The 18,567-nt window shown below is 38.0% G+C and overlaps 1 protein-coding gene across 4 annotated transcripts in view; it reads left to right on the top strand.

Moving 5' to 3' along the window:
• LOC6052063 overlaps positions 1 to 18,567 on the top strand; it is a 128,175-nt gene that overhangs the window by 95,445 nt on the left and 14,163 nt on the right. For all 4 annotated transcript variants that reach the window (XM_038263832.1, XM_038263835.1, XM_038263833.1 and 1 more), the window contains one exon: positions 1,923 to 2,173. In XM_038263832.1, the coding sequence (XP_038119760.1) occupies positions 1,923 to 2,173 (251 nt within the window). The remainder of the gene's footprint in view (positions 1 to 1,922; positions 2,174 to 18,567) is intronic.

Genomic DNA, 18,567 nt, shown 5'->3' with positions numbered 1-18,567 from the left:
TCAAGGCTCTAGCATGTATATAGCAAAAGTAATGGCAAATTTATTTTCAAAAAGGCCGAAAAGGACCCCCGTAGGAAGGTTAATCTTTGAATCACTAGCGTGCACAGGGTGGGGCAACATGGGACAACTGCCCCACCATCCTCAGAAATTTGTTCTAATTTTAGTCAGGGGGCGTCCATAAACGACGAAATTTTCAAAACGTCCATATAATTGCCCCACCTTCATCTAGGAGCTGGACACGCTACTGCTTTGAATCAACGTCAACGTTGTTGATCGTTGCCATCGTTGATTTAATCACAACGTCAACGGAGGCGTTGCTTTAAACGGCGTTGATCAACGCGTTGATTAACGCGTTTATAAGTTTTCTAGAGTTTTATGAGGAAAGATCGATTTTTTCATAAATGAAACTTCTTAAATAGATGTGGCACGGTTGTTTGGGGAACCGTGTGTGCCAAGTGGACCGAAGTGGCCGGATTTTAAACGTATTTTAAGCCCTAGCTAATTGCTGGTAACTTTCAGCTCCACTTTGGTCACCGAGGATGTACAATAATTTGGAACCGAGAAATGGTCAGATTTTCAAAACTCTAGAAAACTTATAAAGAACATCATTGATCAACGCGTTGATTATCCATAATCAACGCGTTGATTGCCGTTGAAGAGCCAAACGACATGCGACACCTAGTGTTGAGTAGCAGAACAGAGCGAAGTATGTCGATTGAAATTTCCGCCCTTTGAGGTTATGTATGCGAATTCTGTTTTGTTAAATTCCAGCGTTGAAAACAACTTTTGAGCAAAAATTCGTGCTGATACTTTGTTGACTTTTGATGCTATATCATTTTAAACAATATTATTTTTTCAAAATTATTATTTTTTTCATTTTTTTTTATTGCGTTAATTTATAGAGGGCAAAGAGTTAACAATCGTACTACTTAATTTTTTTCTCAAAAGTTGTTCTATGAGCTGTAAATTCAATTTTAAGTTTGCATTTCTATGTAACCGAACAGCGAAAATTTGAATCGTCATTCTTCGATGCTTTGCGCCATCTGTCGGAATTTTTGAGCTTTTGATCGCGAATTATCGCCGTTTAAATCAACGCCTCCGTTGACGTTGACTATTGAATCAACGATGGCTTCGTTTAGACTGTCTGCAGCGCGAAGTTTTATAATTGTTTCAAATTGCGAGCAGTTTTAAATTTTTAGAACTGGCGGAAATGAAACTAGAACACGGTGCTCGCAACGCGCTGATCTAAATGTTGTTTCAAAAAATAAATGCTTTTAATTGTGTTCGTATGATTATCAACACAGCATCATAGTGTGTGTGTAAGAATACGTGGATATCTCTATATATCTGATTTTTTTTGAAACTGAGTTCTATTCCAGTTCCAAATCGTCTCACGTTTGAAACAAACTCGTCGAGCAGTTTTATTCCGGTTTCAAAATACTGCTCGAAAAATAAAACTGCAACTCCGCGTTGCGGGTGGTCTGTTTCAGTTCTATTTGAAAAATGAAACAGCTAGAACAAAGTAGAGCCGCGTTGCAACCAGTCTTACGATCACGTTTATATCAACGATCAACGACAGGCATTTTGACGGACTACCCTAACACGGTGTAAATCACCCTAATGGCCAAATAAAACAAATATTTTGGCCAGAGAACCTCCAGTCCAATTTTGAGGCCGATCCGAACACTTTTTTCCATGCTGTTTTCGTGGGAAATCGCTTTTCCGGCGTTCTGGCAGGATTCTAGCCGAGTTCTGACAGAGCTGTCTATTCAGCAGAAATGTTAGAACCTTTCTAGCTGGAATCTGGCTGAACCAGCTCTGCTAGAATATTTCGTGACTTAGGGTAGTTATTTTTTTACAAATTTTGTCACAAACCTACACATTTAAAAAATTAAGCAAGTAATGGCATATTTTCTTTTCAGTTCATAAATATCGTCGTAAATTTGTTGGATGCTTTGAAAACATCTTTTTCCCATCGGTCTTTGACGGCCAGAGACATGGGTAAGAAAGATTCTATCAGCGATGCGACTGTTGCGGGTATAACCGTGTTGAAAACATACGCCAGAACATACAACAACTCACAGGATAAATGCTTGCTGAAGTATATTTGTGAAGCAAACAATGATTGTGTAAATGCCATAGGAGGATCGAACATATTTTGTCAGCTTGGAAAGTAAGTACTATGTGCTATCTTGTGACATAGACTATTTTGGTCGAAAATGAGTTAATGATGACGTTTTGTTCTAGGGGGTATATCAAAAATGTTTAAAATCAAGTTTAAAATTTTCGGGTTTCAATAAAAGCCAATTGTCAAAATTGGTCAAAATTTTCCCATAGTTTCAGATGAATTTGATAAAATACTGTAATACCAAAATTCAATTCAATTCGGTTTTATTGGTGAATTATCAATATACATCACGGTGTGTTTTTTAGAACAAGCTAATGATAAAAAAATTCGCTATGTCTGATATTTGGCACCGTGAAAGAAGGGCTCTTTCCCAACATTTTTCGGGGTATACCGAAATATTTCATCGGGGGGTCTAGAGCAACTTTTTTTTTTGAACATTATTTTTCGATTTTATGGGATATTTGTTCAAAAAAGTCACAGAAAAGGCGTCATCCATAAAGTATGTCACGCTCTAGGGGGGAAGGTGGGGTCTGAGCAAGTGTGACATTGCGTGTTATAAGTATAGGAAAATAGTGACAAAGGGGGGGAGGGGAGGTAAACTATGGCTGATTTTAGCGTGACGTACTTTATGAATGAAGCCAAATAGATGCATGCATATTGATATCATTCAAACTTCTTATTAATATGCCTTGGGGACTCTAACCAACTACATTTGACCAGGGTTGCGAATGAGCGAGCGCTCACGCAAAGCGTGCTCGCTCCAGCTGGAGCGTGAGTTTTTATCAGGTAGCTCGTGCTCGCTCACGCTCACCGGAGCGTTTTGCGCTCACGTGAGCTGGTGAGCCAAAGTAGGTAGTTGTTTTTCCCTGTTTAAGCATCTGCCTGTTTGAAACAAAGTTTCTAGAACTATCTCAGCACAGGCAGCAAAAACAAACAAGAAAGTGGTCAAACAAACAAAAGTAGGGGAGTGTGGGGTAATTTGGACACCCTAAGGAAATTGCTCTGTCACGGGCTGTATGGATATTTTAAACGAATGTGGATGACACCAGAGGATAATAGAGACCATATTTGATGGAAAAATGTCATTCATTTCAATAAATTTTGATGAAAACCCCATTTTTATCGCAAAAATTAAAAGGTGTCCAAATTACCCCCACATTTTCGTGTGGGGGTAATATGAACACCCCTATGGGGTAATTTGGACATGCCTTGTGGGGTAATTTGGACATGCCTTGTGGGGTAATATGGACATACTTTGTGGGGTAATATGAACACCTTTTGTGGGGTAATTTGGACACATGTTGAAGAATAAGTTAAACATTTGATTTTTTGAGCATGTTTTTTATTCTTCAACCTGGTTTTGTAATTGCTTAAGATTTTGAAGTATTGTTTTGCTCACAATATTTCATCAAAGGTTTAAATAATGATTTTGTGATAGAACTATAATTCAATAGGAAGATAACAAATAGTTCAGTGTAGTATACATAATTTAATCATCAATACTGAAATGATTTAAACACACAAGTATAGTTTTTAGTGATTTAGGTATCTTTTTTGTTTGTATAAATCAATGTTTGTGTTGAATTTATTAGCCTGAAAATATCGTTTTTAAATTTTACATTATGTAGCCCTTCAAATTTAAATCTTATTGTAAATCAGCAGAGAAATTAGAAATGTCAAAGAAATTAATTAAAAGCAATCAACATTAGAGTCTTGTTGAACGCGAAATGTACAGTTATCAGATTTTCATCAATTCGAATATTGGGATAAATTTATCTAAATTAAAAAATAGGGGTTTTGTGAAAGTTTTCATTGCTCACATTCCTTTTTGATTGTTTTGACATATTAAATCCCTCTAAATTTATCTAAATCCCTTTGAAGACTCATCCAACCATGAAAGTTATTTTTTTGTTGCCTGACAGGTAGACTTTCAGGTATGTCCAAATTACCCCACAAGCCATGTCCAAATTACCCCCATAGCATATTCTATCATAATTTGCTATTTTTGATGATAAAAATGGATAAAATGCACAATTTTTATACGTACATATCTCAGGCATCGCCCAAGCAACCCCCTTAAACAAAAAATGTCTTTTTTGCCATATAACCCCTGCAAAACCTTATTTCCTAACCTTCAAATATTAGAATTTATGGCAGTGCCAACCGGCCTTTGGAAACTTTTACATATTATTACAAAACTACTTAACCTATTCCAACTTTTTTGGTTTGTCCATACTCCTAGGCCATTACTAGTACTAGCCTTATCACTTAAATTGCCGTTTTCACTTTATATCCGAAGAAAACGTGATTTTTAAAGGGGTGTCCAAATTACCCCCACTGTCCATATTACCCCAAACTCCCCTAAGCAATAAAATGGATTTAGTCGGCGAACCGAAATATACGTTCTATTTAAATTCAGAATTAGCCAAGGGGCAGAATGATTCACTCTTGAGTGTCCAAAAAAGAGCTTACTCATTCATAATGTAAAAAATCATTGATGTGAAGAGATGCACTGATATGTACAAAAAATTGAATTAATTGACAAATGTTTATTTTAAGTTTTTAGAATCCGGAGTTTTGACTCAAGGCGGTTTTAAAAACACCAAAAAAATAAAATAAAATTTGTTTTATTGGAACTTTAAAAAAACAGCAGTAAGCTTTATAAAAGTAATAATTATCCCTCATATTCGGAACATTTTAGAGAATGTCCATATTCAAAAAATCATTTATTGAATCTGTAATTGAATATTTTCAGAGGCTTGGTAGCGGAAGTGTTAGATATAATTTCTTTGAGAAAACATAACATTGATAATTTATATTTTTTCATTCAAATGGGTTATTTCAAACACCAGCAATTTGGAGTTGTTTCAGCAATTTCACCCTATTTTCTAGAATGAGAAAGATTAACTTTATGAAAATGATCAGCCGTTTCCAAGCACTGAACGATTTATGAAATGGAATGACTTTTGTTTAATGGTTGCTCATTCTGATCCGCACGCTGGAATGGTAGCCAACAAACTGTTTAGGTACATAAAACAGTTTAATTTTATATTTTAATCAACCAAGCGTATAACATTCAATCGAACTTACCCCAGCATAAATCTTCTTGAATTATTTCATTGTTTTGTAAGTTTTTCTAAGGTTTACAGTCCTTTTTGTTCACGCGTTCATACCCTTCCCTTGTTTTCACTGACATGCTGCGCCTTAAGTACAAAATCTAACCAGGATTGAAAAACAAAAAACTGTCTCAAAAAGTTAAACGATTCGCGATACTTCCAAAGTGAGCGCTCCGTGAGCGAAAAATGAGCGCGAGCGCGAGCGTGGGGCAAACGCGAGCTGAAAAAATCGAAGCAAACGTGAGCGCGGGCAAACGTGAGCTAGCTCGCGCAGCGCTCCTCCTCACGAATGAGCGAAAAGTGAGCGCTCACGAGCGCGTGAGCGCGTGTGGAACGCAACACTGCATTTGACCAATATTTGACCTCCAATAAAAAAAATCGAATCAAATTTACCAGATTTCTAACATTCTTTGAAATTACTCCAAAACCCAAGCTGGAAACCCCGATAAGACCGAAAATAAATCTTTTCTTTGTACAATTTGTACCGAAAATACAGCAAAACATTGCCCGGATACGAATTTGAGTATTAAACAATGCAAAATATAGATTATTATATAAATAAGCTGTTTAGTACCAAATAGGTTCAAAAAAATATTTTTTCAATCCTCTGCCACATCACACTATTACATTTTAAAACATTTTAAAATCAATCACATTGTAGAAAACAGTTTTCTGAACAAGTTCCATAAAAAAGTTTCAGTTTTGGTTCAATATAAGCAGAGATATGCCCAATTTCCTGAAATAAATAGTGCCTTTCTCCAAAATTTCTTAATTGTATTACCTTTCACATGATGGGCACAGCCTACTAAGATATTTTTTATGATGAAAATATTTTATTAAAACATAAAAATTATAACAATTTAGCATTAGCATTAGCATTAGCATTTGGAGGACGCCCCACCACCGGAAGGCTCCACAACGCTTATCCCACTGTTTGGTCTGGTTGTGTTAGACCCTCATCCGGAACAATAATCCAACACGGGAGATACCATGTCTTCATCATTTGATGAGTGTGTAATACAGCCCAGGGCATAAGGGGGTCCACGCCGGGTCCAAGCTATGGCTATGGCTATTGGTTTATTCGGCCCGGGGTTTTCCAGGGAACCAGGAGATCTGTTGGTTCTGAGTGTTCTCTAACGTGTTTCCGTAAAAAATCCGGATTTTCGATACCGGTTGTGCTCCGTCGGTTGTTTGCACTGGTATTTGTGTTGAGGGCGGCCTCTCACTCTTAATGTGTGTGCGTTGTATCGTCGTGTTTTTTCGTTCTATGCGAGCAGTGTTGGGGTGATGACTAGTCGAGTGCGCTGGCGGGTGGATCATCAAATGAGGAAATGGTTGCGCTAGGCTCCTGAGGATTGACCGTGGTGAGGCGGCATTGCACCAGGCCGCGCTGGGCCGTTTTTTCGCCATGCTTCCGGTGGCGCGCGGACCAGAGGAGCTGCAGGAAGCCCATTCGGAACTGACATATTTGGTGAGCCCGTTCTGATTGCGTGCGTGTGTAGTAGTGTGTGTGTGTGTTGTACTGTGGCAGAGAATGAATCATGTATGCGTGTGCGTTTTAAAAATTGACAGTTTGGATCAGGGTGGGTCTGCTGTTTCAAAGTAGGCTTACTTAACCCTCTAAAGTCCATGGTTGCTAATATTAACAGATATTAACTGAGCGTTGTTTGTTACAACTTTGCGTTTTTCTCTCTTTCTGTGGAATGCTTTAATTTAGAAAGTCGACGGCACAGGATCACTTTAAACTGCCTATGATATCAGAAATCATACAACTTTTCGTTTATTAAATTTTGATCAATTAGCAAACTGTTATTAATATTTTAAATGATTTTAACTATGGCCACAATCATCTATTTTAATGAATATTTTTTTTATGGCATACAAAATCTCATGTTTCTATGATCTGATGTTTGATTAACTATTTTTAAACTATATAAGTTTACTGGTATAATAAGTTGTGTGTAAGAGTTGGTATGAATGAGCTTGATATATATTAATCAATTTATTTCCAGGTTTTTCAGATTAACTTCATAATTAGTGATAAAAATACGCGAACAAATTCTTCGTAATTTTTTTTTAAATCGGTTGCGTCTTTCATGTATTAAGATTACATTAATTATTTTGTGATTTTAAAAGCCCTTCCTATATCATCGTTGATCAGAAGGTACGGCGTCGGGTAAATTGTGCAATTATTTTTCAAACAATGTGTTAAATTTTCACGGTAAAAAAACTCATTTCTATAGAATCGTTTATCGAAAGACACGCTAACATTTAGGATAGACAATTAGCGCGCATTTTTGAATTTTTTGATTCGATTGTGAGTAGCGGGACCTCGCGGTTACTCGGCAACGTGTTTTTCGGAACCGGGAATCTTTGTTCTATGATTTGCAATTGTTTCACGGGAAGATTCGATTTAAATTGCGTTAGCAAAATATAAATTATCATTCAATTCGACCATTCGTTTCCCGCGAATCGTGGCGACAAATATTGTTTCAACGCGATTGTTCAAGTCCTTCAGATAACATCATAACTCATCAGTCATTAATTGGTCGCTTATCTTATAATAATTTAAAAGTATAAATAGTCTCAGGTCAACTCTACGTAAATATGTAACGCTGAGTTTAATATTTCACCTTTTTAACACACATAATTTTGATTCTATCTTTCCACAGCCGGCTGTCTAAGATTGAATCATTTATGCTAAACTCAACACCAAATAACCGGGAATGGTCTCATCCGCATCGTCCGATTGTTTGCCTTGAGAATACATAATACATCACCCTATTCAACAAAATTTATTGATTATTGGGCCACATCATCATCCTCTATGATGAATCATGGCCATTACCCTTCCCCACTAACAAAATCCCAAGTAGAAGTAGTTTTCCGGCACACGCGGGGGTGTGGATATCGTATAGAACCCACCCTTGGTAGCAGCCTGTGCTAACTAACATTCCCGTCCCATCCCCTCGAGATCTACAAACTGACATGGCGGGCGCCGTTGGTGGCCAACGACTGTTTCCTATTCGCACCGGCTCTAGTTTTGATGATCGTGATGTTTTATCTTTTCAGCGCATTCATGCATGCTGTTGATAAGGGAAACATCATTTGATCGTTGAAGCGTGTGACCGGTTGTGCTGATGGGATATTACGGTCCTGTTCAGCAACGGAGAAGGGGGGTCTCTCATGCTCATGCTCATGCTATTAAACATATACACTCAAACCCCGATGGTTTGACACCAACTGTTGTCAAACGAACGGGGTCACGTTTTAGTTTGACACCCCTTTTACACGGAGTTCACACACACTACCAAACGTTTGTTTTGATAGTGTGCGTGAGCGCTGTGTAAAAAGTGACAGTTCGTCACTTTTTAGTTTGACTTTGACCAACCAACGGGGTACAAACTAAAAAAGTGTCAAACGAAAAAGTGACCAACCACCGGGGGTTGAGTGTACTTGTGACTGTATAGTGTAAAAGATGCATGATTTATATTTTTATATTTAAAGCCACGGCCGATACAACGCGACGAAGCCGTGCATGATTAAATTGACTGTAATATTACTGAACTAACCTTTCTCTCATGTAAAAGCAATGCTGATTAAACACAGTTTTAACGTGTTTGCTGTTAAACTCAAGCTACCGACTGTAAGAGTAAAGAGAAGTTTATATTTTCCTTTAAACTATTGAGTGTTTAAGCGAAATTCGAGATTATACATGATTTAACGCATAATTGGAATCTTGATTTTAAACTCTTACAGCGATGCGGGGAGAACATTAATTATTTATTTGTTTTATTTAAATGTAGTAGTTAGAAGTTAATTTAAAACGACCGATTTGAAAAGTATAATTGGTTAATTTTTCATCTTTTTGTGTAATGTGATTAATCAGCATATTTGATATTTTTAAATAAATACAATAAAAATGGAAAGTCCTAACTAAGTTTTTAGCTTCATCATCTGTGAGATTCGTCGTTAAAATGCAACAGTTGAGAAAATGTCTATCTAGGTATTAAAATATTGTTGATTTAGAGTCGATTCAGTCTTAGACTGCCGGCTGTGGAAAGACTGAATCACTGTTGAAACTTGTGTGAAAATTATTTTGGTTGGTCTCGTTTCAATCTAAAAATTCGCGTTAAGTCAGGCAAATTTCTGCCATTTGATATCAAACTGAATTAATAAAATAAACAAACAAACTATGTTGTGTCAAGAATAACCAATCAGCAAAAAATAAAAATAAAACGCTAAGTTAATGTTTTGTTCCTATTGCGAATCGAAATTATCGTGATTGTGTTAAATTAAATAGTGCGTTGTTTCAAATTATTTATAATGTTCAAGAAAAAAAAACTAAACACGATATAAACTTTCACAGTTTTAATAAAGATAAATGCTCCGTTCTGGCATCCCAGCATAAAAACACACCAACACCGAAAAAAAAAACTCAGCAGCATATAGAACGTTCTTTTATTACGTAACGCAAAAAATAATAGTTGTATGGAGCGTAACACTGCCTCCGACCCCCCACTGTTCCCAAATGCGTTACATAATATAAGAACACTCCCATAATCTTCTCTCTTTACATAAAAATTATAACAAGTTTTGACGAAATTCATGAAAATTATTCTATAGCATTCATTACAAAACTTAGTAGTCAGTGCCCATCATGTGAAAAATCCGAGGGGGATGACACTCCTGCGTTGACCGAGCGATAAAGCTCCCTTTTCAGACCTTTGCAGCGCTAACTTTTGCTTTCCCGCTTTATTTTGCTTTAACTCGCGTTAACCGCGATAACTCGCTTTTTGGCATGCGTTTTGTTTCGTTCACGCATCAGACTGCTCGATTTTTATGACAGCGAGAACTGTCAAACGCATATGACAGTTCTCGTTGTCAAATCAGTCGAGCAGTTTGTTTTGCTGGAACCGATCATCAGCGACCGAAATTCTTGACCGGATCTCGTCACCGGAGAACCGCGACGACCGTGAGGAGGAGGAAGATCCTTCTTCTCCACCATCTTCCTCCTCCCATAAAAGTAATGTACCTGAACATTATCGCCAAAGCCGCCATTAACACGACCTGCGAGGACCGAGAGCGCCAATGATCGAAGGGGACACGCATCCGCGTCGATGCGGTTTTGAGGGGAGTTGCTTTGCTCCCGGTGCAACGTCGTGATGGCGCAAATGCACTTGAAGAATTTGTGAGGAAAGGAAGAATCGAAGGCGTCCATCGAGGAAGGTTTCGCCGTACGTGTCGTGTGAGATACGGGTCAGGCAAAATCCGGAAGGGACGCTTCACGACAATCCGGACTGCGGGGAATTCATGTGTTCCACGTGCAACGTGATAATGGACCATACGCGGAAGGGATCCGTCAATCGCGTCAATCATAGTGCGAAATCTGCCTGCAAGCGGGACAATTCCGTGCTGCGGGTCAACAAGTTACAGGACCAGGACGGTCTTCCGGAAGACGATCAAAACTTCAGGTGGGTCGAATGATACCCACCCAAAACAACCGCATCCAACGCAAGCTGGCCCGGCTTCAGTGAATAAGCAGCTTCCGGATGGAATGTTAATGAAAACGGGCCGCACGCTGTGACCGGGGTTGGGTATGATGAGTCTACTGTGCTGTACGGCGATGAACATCCGGAGGGCCATCTGATGGGCCAGCTACCGAAGTGCCCCACGGAATCCTGCCAAGCACTTTACCGGGGATGTCTGACAGAACACTGTTACCGAGACTGAAACCGTGATTGAAAAAAATGCGATAAGAAAATGACGAAACGAATGCTGCTCAACCGGAACCAATCGGAACACCAGCAAAACTACCTCGAGAACACAAGTTCCGAAAAAGTTCGATGTGCGAAGAGAAAGTCGTGGAATCATAATCAGCTTTTAAATTGTTCTTATAGCGATGAAATACACAATAAAGATCTGAAGATTGCTTCTGGCCCCGATTCTCCAAATCGCGACGCGCACTCCGCCTCCACCTGCCTCCTATTCTGCGAACTCGTTCTCGTAATCGTTAAGCACCTCCTTCTTGCTATTGTCACCGTGGAACAGCTGTTGTCGTGATTCCGTCGCCTCTTGCTTCGGCACTACAGACGACACTTGAACTCCCGGCCCACAGTGGTTCAAAAGCCTGTTTTGACGAACTTAATTGATTAGAGCAAAAAGTAAGCATTTTCGTGCTTTGACATGTTCTACAACTTTGTTCAGCTTTGTCATGGCCTACTTTTGATGAAATTTGTTTTTCAAAATACTCATCACAGTAGGCTATGGAATTTCTAACTTTTGACAGTTAAGAGATAGAGCTTTGGTGTCTTCGGCAAAGTTGTAGGGCTGAAAATTTCCACAAACTTTGTCGAAGACGCCATAGCTCTATCTTTGCGTTGAATACCAGTTTTGGAACCTTTTCATAAATCCCTGCCAAAAAACAGTTTTTTGAGTAAAACTATGTTGAACATTGATTTTAGACGATTACAATGATCAGAAGAGTTGTCAGTAATATCAAAACAAACAACTTTGTCGAAGACGCCAAATTGATAGGAGCTATATGTGATGAGTTATAACAAGATTTCGTGATAATTTAGCTAGTTTTCGAGCTCGGTATACAAAGCCTCGGGCAAGTTTGGGCAAAAACCCATACAATAGGCTTCAAGTATGACTATTCCACTACAAAATGTCGGGTGATGGCCTATCTACAATCACTTAGCTTAGAACATCTAAGTAAAGTAGTTACTTAGGAAAGTCTGCAACTTACGTTCGTCATCCACAATCAACTTAGAAAACTTGCTGGGCTGATATACGTTGCTATGCAGTTGTTTGTTTACCTTTGATATGGAAACGTCAACTTACCGTAGATTTTGAAATTTTCCAAACCAAACGTCAGTTTCTAATTTGATTACTTTTCCATTGTAGAAACTCAGATTCATTTCCATTGATTCAAATTCCTAAGCTAAGTGAAATTTTCTAAGCTAAGTGATTGTAGATAGGCCATGAATCATTCGTCCGAAGGTTTACGGTCATAGATTTCCGAGCATTTGAATTTATTTTATTTTTGATGACTATTTAAATGCATTTAGGACATTTTTAAGGCACATAAGCCATTTTTGCGATTTATTCGGACACACGAGGCGTGTAGGCCAGACTCTTGTGAAAATTTTGATGTATTGGAAGTCTATCTTTGGAACCTATTGGCTAATTAATAATATGAATGTTTCAAATAAATTACTGTCTTTGCAACACTAACGTTATGACGTTGACTAGATGTCTAGATTCGCCGATTAGCTCTTTTGGAAGGAATTTTTTTCTCGAAGATATTCCCAAAAATACACTGGATAGCCTCAAAAACAGACTTCTAATACATCAAAATTTTCACAAGAGTCTGGCCTACACGCCTCGTGTGTCCGAATAAATCGCAAAAATGGCTTATGTGCCTTAAAAATGTCCTAAATGCATTTAAATAGTCATCAAAAATAAAATAAATTCAAATGCTCGGAAATCTATGACCGTAAACCTTCGGACGAATGATTCACCCGACATTTTGTAGTGGAATAGTCATACTTGAAGCCTATTGTACCGAGCTCGAAAACTAGCTAAATTATCACGAAATCTTGTTATAACTCATCACATATAGCTCCTATCAATTTGGCGTCTTCGACAAAGTTGTTTGTTTTGATATTACTGACAACTCTTCTGAACATTGTAATCGTCTAAAATCAATGTTCAACATAGTTTTAAAAGCATAAGCATAAGCATAGGTGCCAACCCGCAGTTGCTACTCCGTTATTGACCAGGACCTCCAGAAGTTACATCCACGAGCCGTGGAAGATGAGTGGGTGCTATCTTTCCTCGCTTCGCAGCTTCTCAAAGGCCCCTATCATGCTGATCAATACCGGCGCCGGCCACGACCAGTGGTAAGGTCACGGGGAAGTGGATGGGAATGTTAGTCCGATACTTGAGTGATAGAGACCGCCCAATCGACTGCTTCTCCGACAAAGTATCACATGAGTTTTGAGGGGGTTAGTAGATGGGTATGAGGTCAGGATTAACGAGTGACAGTGATGTGACCATGAGCATTTTGTTTATCGGTTGAAATTTTTAAATCTTAGGCAGCTGGCTGCGGAAAGATAGATAATTGATTATTTAAAATGGTTTATTTTAATCGAACGCGTGCCAGCCGAGCAGTAGTGCTATGGGCCGGACTTATCAGTATAATTTTACTGTTTTTACAATTTAGATAACGCGAGCAAATTTCAAAAATAGTAAATAAATGACGCTTTACTCTTCATAAAATCGATAGTTTGATGAGTTAATACTAAAACTGAAAGTTGGAATAATTTTTTACGATCATTTACGACGAAAATTATCGCGAAAAAACCGGACTGCGCGTCCCAAGAAGCACTGCACTTATAAAATCAATATTCAACATAGTTTTAGTCAAAAAACTGTTTTTTGGCAGGGATTTATGAAAAAGGTTCCAAAACTGGTATTCAACGAAAAGATAGAGCTATGGCGTCTTCGACAAAGTTTGTGGAAATTTTCAGCCCTACAACTTTGCCGAAGAAACCAAAGCTCTATCTCTCAACTGTCAAAAGTTAGAAATTCCATAGCCTACTGTGATGAGTATTTTGAAAAACAAATTTCATCAAAAGTAGGCCATGACAAGGCTGACCAAAGTTGTAGAACATGTCGAAGCACGAAAATGCTTACTTTTTGCTCTAATCAATTAAGTTCGTCAAAACAGGCTTTTGAACCACTGTGCGTCGGCATCAAGGAAAAACTTTCTCAACTCGTGCAGATCGGATAACGGAACAAAAAAGTTGTCTCAGAGGAACAACAGTTGCCGCCTCTATGTTGGTATTGCAGGGAATCTGAGTGCAGTGCAATAATTTTGTAATATAAATAGAAATAAATTTCATGTGAAACAAAACACAGCTTTTATTTTGCTGAAATATTTTCAGCAATAACATTCTGACAAAATTCTAGCAGAATTCTCATAAAATTTTTAACCGAACATTTCTAGCAAAATTCTAGCAGCATTCTAGCAGAATAGCCTGTCAGTTGGATCTAGCACAATTCTAGCAGGATTCTAGCAAAACCGGTTCATTTCACCGGTTTCTGCTAGAACCGGTTATTGCATTTGAGCCAGAATTCTGTGAGAATGATGGCAGGAAACTTACAGAATGATGGCAAAAATCTAGTAAACTCTGTTAGAATTCTGTAAGAATCCTGCTAGAATGCCGTGACTGGGAATACCCAGTCACGAAACATTCTAGCAGAGCTGGTTCTGCCAGAATCCTGCTAGAACGGTGGAACATTTCTGCTAGAATGCTGTAAGAATATCCAGCTCTGTGAGAACTCTGCTAGAATCCTGCTAGAACGTCGTGACTGGGTAAGCTCATGATATTTTTGAAAAATAAAAAAAAAACTGCGAAAACCAAAACGCATAGATCTTACGAGTTGATTTCCATTTTAAATTGATTTGGCTTGGGATGGCTCAACCCAGTCACGGCGTTCTCGCAGAATTCTTACAGAAATCTTACAGAGCGAAAATATTCTTACTAGAACGCTGCCATAATCCTGCTAGATTTTATCAAGAATTCTTTGAGAATTCTAGCTCAAATGCAATAACCGGTTCTTGCAGGAGCCGGCGAAATCAACCGGTTCTGTAAGAATCCTACTAGAATGCTGCTAGAACGAACTGACAGCCCATTCTGCTAGAATTGTGTAAGAATCCTGCTAGAATGAACTGGCAGGAAATTTCTGCTAGAATCCTGCTAGAATTTAGCTAGAAGCAGTTAGTTAAACATTTTTATTTGCAATTTTTTAAATAAAACGAATTTCAAAATCGAATTTATTCTCACAAATATTTTTGCAATCACAATAAATGGAAGTTGGAACACAAGCACTAACTTTCTAAATTCTACACTTTCACTTTGTGGCACCTCTTAGACGGTCACTCCACGATCACTCCAATCGTTGACGAGCGGATGGCCCTGGGACAGGCGATGCGTGGACAAATCTCGGGACAACCTGCAAAAAAAACATGTAAACTTGATGTTTTTAGATTTGGCTCCAGTGCTTACCTTTCTGGAATGTTTCCGCGGAGCACTCGGCCGCTGGCCATTTAACTCTGGTGCTGCACCACCGAGATGGCATCGTGTTTTTTCTCGGATAAGCCGTCTCAAACCGGTGCCTGTTAAAATAATCAATATGTTATTTGGGCATACAATTAACTTGTTTGAATAACTTACCAAAAAGTCAACCAAATAGCCGACAACGTTAGGTGATGTGGCATCTTCTTAAAAAAAAAAAATGAAAAATGTAAACTTGTGTAAACAAGTCCGATGACAGAACTATTTTGGCGAAAGTCAAGTTCGCTACAAAGCGGTTTAGCGGAAATGAAGCATTTTTTTTACAGATTTCGCTCTGTCAGATTTTTCTAGCAAAATTCTCACAGAATTCCAACAGATTTCGCTTTGCTAGAATATTCTGGCAAAATTCTCACAGAATTCTAACAGGTCTGTTAGAATCATTCTAGCAGGATTCTAGCAGAACTAACTCTGCTACCCAGTCACGGCGTTCTCACAGCATTCTTACAGAATTCTAGCAGAGCGAAAATAATCTTACTAGAACTGTGCACATCCTGCCAGAACTTTGCAAGAATTCTCAAAGAATTCTTGCTCAAATGCAATAACCGGTTCTAGCAGGAGCTGGCGAAATCAACCGGTTCTGTTAGAATCCTGCTAGAATGCTGCTGGAACTAATCTGACAGACCATCTGCTAGAATTCTGTAAGAATCCTGCCGGAACTATGCTGGCAGGCTGTTCTGTTAGAATCCTGCTAGAATTTTATTAGAATGTTAAGATTTATTTTTTCTCTTGCTTTGTTTTAAAATCAAACCCAATGAAATTAGTTATGCGTATAATTTATTTCACAATCTATTATAACAAAGTATTTTTTAGTATTATTTGATCACCATCTATAGGTATACTTTAATGATGCACTTTAACACAGTTTGCACTTTTGACGGTATTATTTACTTTTCCACAATATGTGTTTCGGAACGTTCGGCTAGTCCGCTCCATTCCGTTCATGCGATTTTTAAATACCAGATTGCGGCCTCGATTGCGGCATTTCCTGTGCTGTGTTTCCTGGGCCATCGTGGAATCATCTTTTTGATGATTTCCGGGCTTTCACCAGGAAAGCCGCCTTGATTATTTTCCTGTTGAAAAAATTAAAGATTTATTAGTTTTTAGAGTCAATTTTCTTGGACAATTAGCTTACCAAAATTTCATGTTGCAGGAAAATACGTCTTCCTCCTCCAACAAAAGAATAAAAAAGAACTTGTCCGAACAAGTTGACAAAATGGCGGGATTTACATTCGCCACAAAGCGGTTTAGCGAAAATTACGTCATTTTCGACAGATTTTTTCTGTGAGAATTTTCTAATAAAATTCTTACAGAGTTCTAACAGGCCTGCTAGAATTATTCTAGCAGGATTCTAGCAGAACCAATCTTGCTAGAATTTCTCGTGTCTGGGTAGAATTCCTCGTGACCGGGAAGCTGTGTACAGGTATAAAAAGGCTTTTCTTTAAAATTGTGCCGAAAAATTTGGGGGCAAAAAAAATTACTGGTGATAAAAAAAATTAATTCATAAAAAAACTATCTAAACTATTAAAGATGCAATAACGTTATTTCAATATTTTCAATTACATATATCACATCAATATTATATGTAAGAATAACAATATTTTCATGAACTTATTGATGTTAAGATAACTTTTTAGCATTACTGTTACAATATATAAAGCAAATTTCACGTTTTTTTGGTACGCATTTGTTAACTATATACGGGTCATTCCATCTGAAGCGGAACAGCATTTGAAAATTACCATCTCCGATTCTGCTCAAATTTGGCAGAGCTGTTGAGACTATCAAAACATGCAAAAATGCCGAATTTCATCTAAATCGGACCACCCCCTCCATTTTTGTACCCTCCCAAAAAATCGACTTTTTGGCGATTTTTGAGCGAAACCCCTATTTTCAAACGACGATAACTCAGGAACCACAAATCTTAGAGAATCGGTCTCAGCTTCAATTTTGAAGGAAATTGGACGTAGAATCCATTTCCGTGATCAAAATTTGGATTAAATTATTTGTTCTACCTGTATTGCGCAATTGAAAACTTTAAATGGCTGTATCTCAAAACAGCCCTATTTATTTTTTTAATTCGACCTCACCATCGTGTTCCCCGTCCGATTTTACATAAGAATCACTTATCGACAGAAAGGAATATGTTTCGTTCCAGAGATATCGAATTTTAAAGTTTGGAGTATTTGAGATTACCTACATCAGCTACACTCGCCGCATCTGCTAGAAGCACTCAGTCGTGCTGATCAATAATTACTACCTGGTGTTCTGTAAGATGAATTATTTTTATAATTTTTACGATTTTGAGATAATCAATACCTTGAACAATCTATTTTGGTTTAAGCAGACTTACCTTTTGACGGGTGCGACAACGGTTTGCTATGATACCGGTTTTTCCATGCGCACCATTTCTCGTCACGACCCAAACCCGTCACAGCCCGGTAGCTTGATCGGTGCACCAAAACCGAAGTTTGGTGTGACGGCGGTGTGGATCGGGTACACAAAACTGACATGGTTTCTGCGCCTACCACATGGGAGAAGTTTGCCTAGCAAGCCAACCGAACTCAACAGTTCTTAATGGTGTGGCTGTCAAAGGCAGTTCATTAGTATTTTAAAGGTTCTTGGTTCGAATCTCGACAGTTATTATTTTATTTTTTGAATGTTTTTTATTTGTTTAGAATAATTTGTTAGGAATAGAATTTCGTAGTGTCATGAAATATAAACTTTAACTTCTCGTGCATATAATCCTGAAATAGGCATTTTCACTTAAACCTGCCTGCATAATATGGAACGTTTTCTCTATTCCACTACAAAAATCCATTCAATTTTCTAACTCTTTGACTAAAGCGTCGGAAGATCGAAGAAGTTACTTAAAAATGTATATGACCGATTCTTAGCGAAGCTACACCAAAATGTCACATTTTTCAATTTTCAATGTGGTTTTTAATATGAAAAAAATCATTTTAATTATGATTCAATAATTGCAATGTGCTTTAAATGCGTTTTCTTACCTTAAAAGCCAAGAATATTGACCAAATATGGTCTGCAAGTCATTGAACGGGAAAGGAGTTTTTTTTCATAAATCTGCTCCTTTCGTTGTCCCGTCACGAAAAGAAATGGCTGGCAAAAACTCAAATTTCAACCAATTCTTTCAGTTCAAGGAGCAAATGATTCGTTT

Source organism: Culex quinquefasciatus, chromosome 3 (assembly GCF_015732765.1).
Source record: "Culex quinquefasciatus strain JHB chromosome 3, VPISU_Cqui_1.0_pri_paternal, whole genome shotgun sequence".
In the NCBI taxonomy this organism is placed as follows: domain Eukaryota; kingdom Metazoa; phylum Arthropoda; class Insecta; order Diptera; family Culicidae; genus Culex; species Culex quinquefasciatus.
Note: the sequence above shows the minus strand (reverse complement) of the source record. Positions and strands in the feature narration are given on the sequence as shown.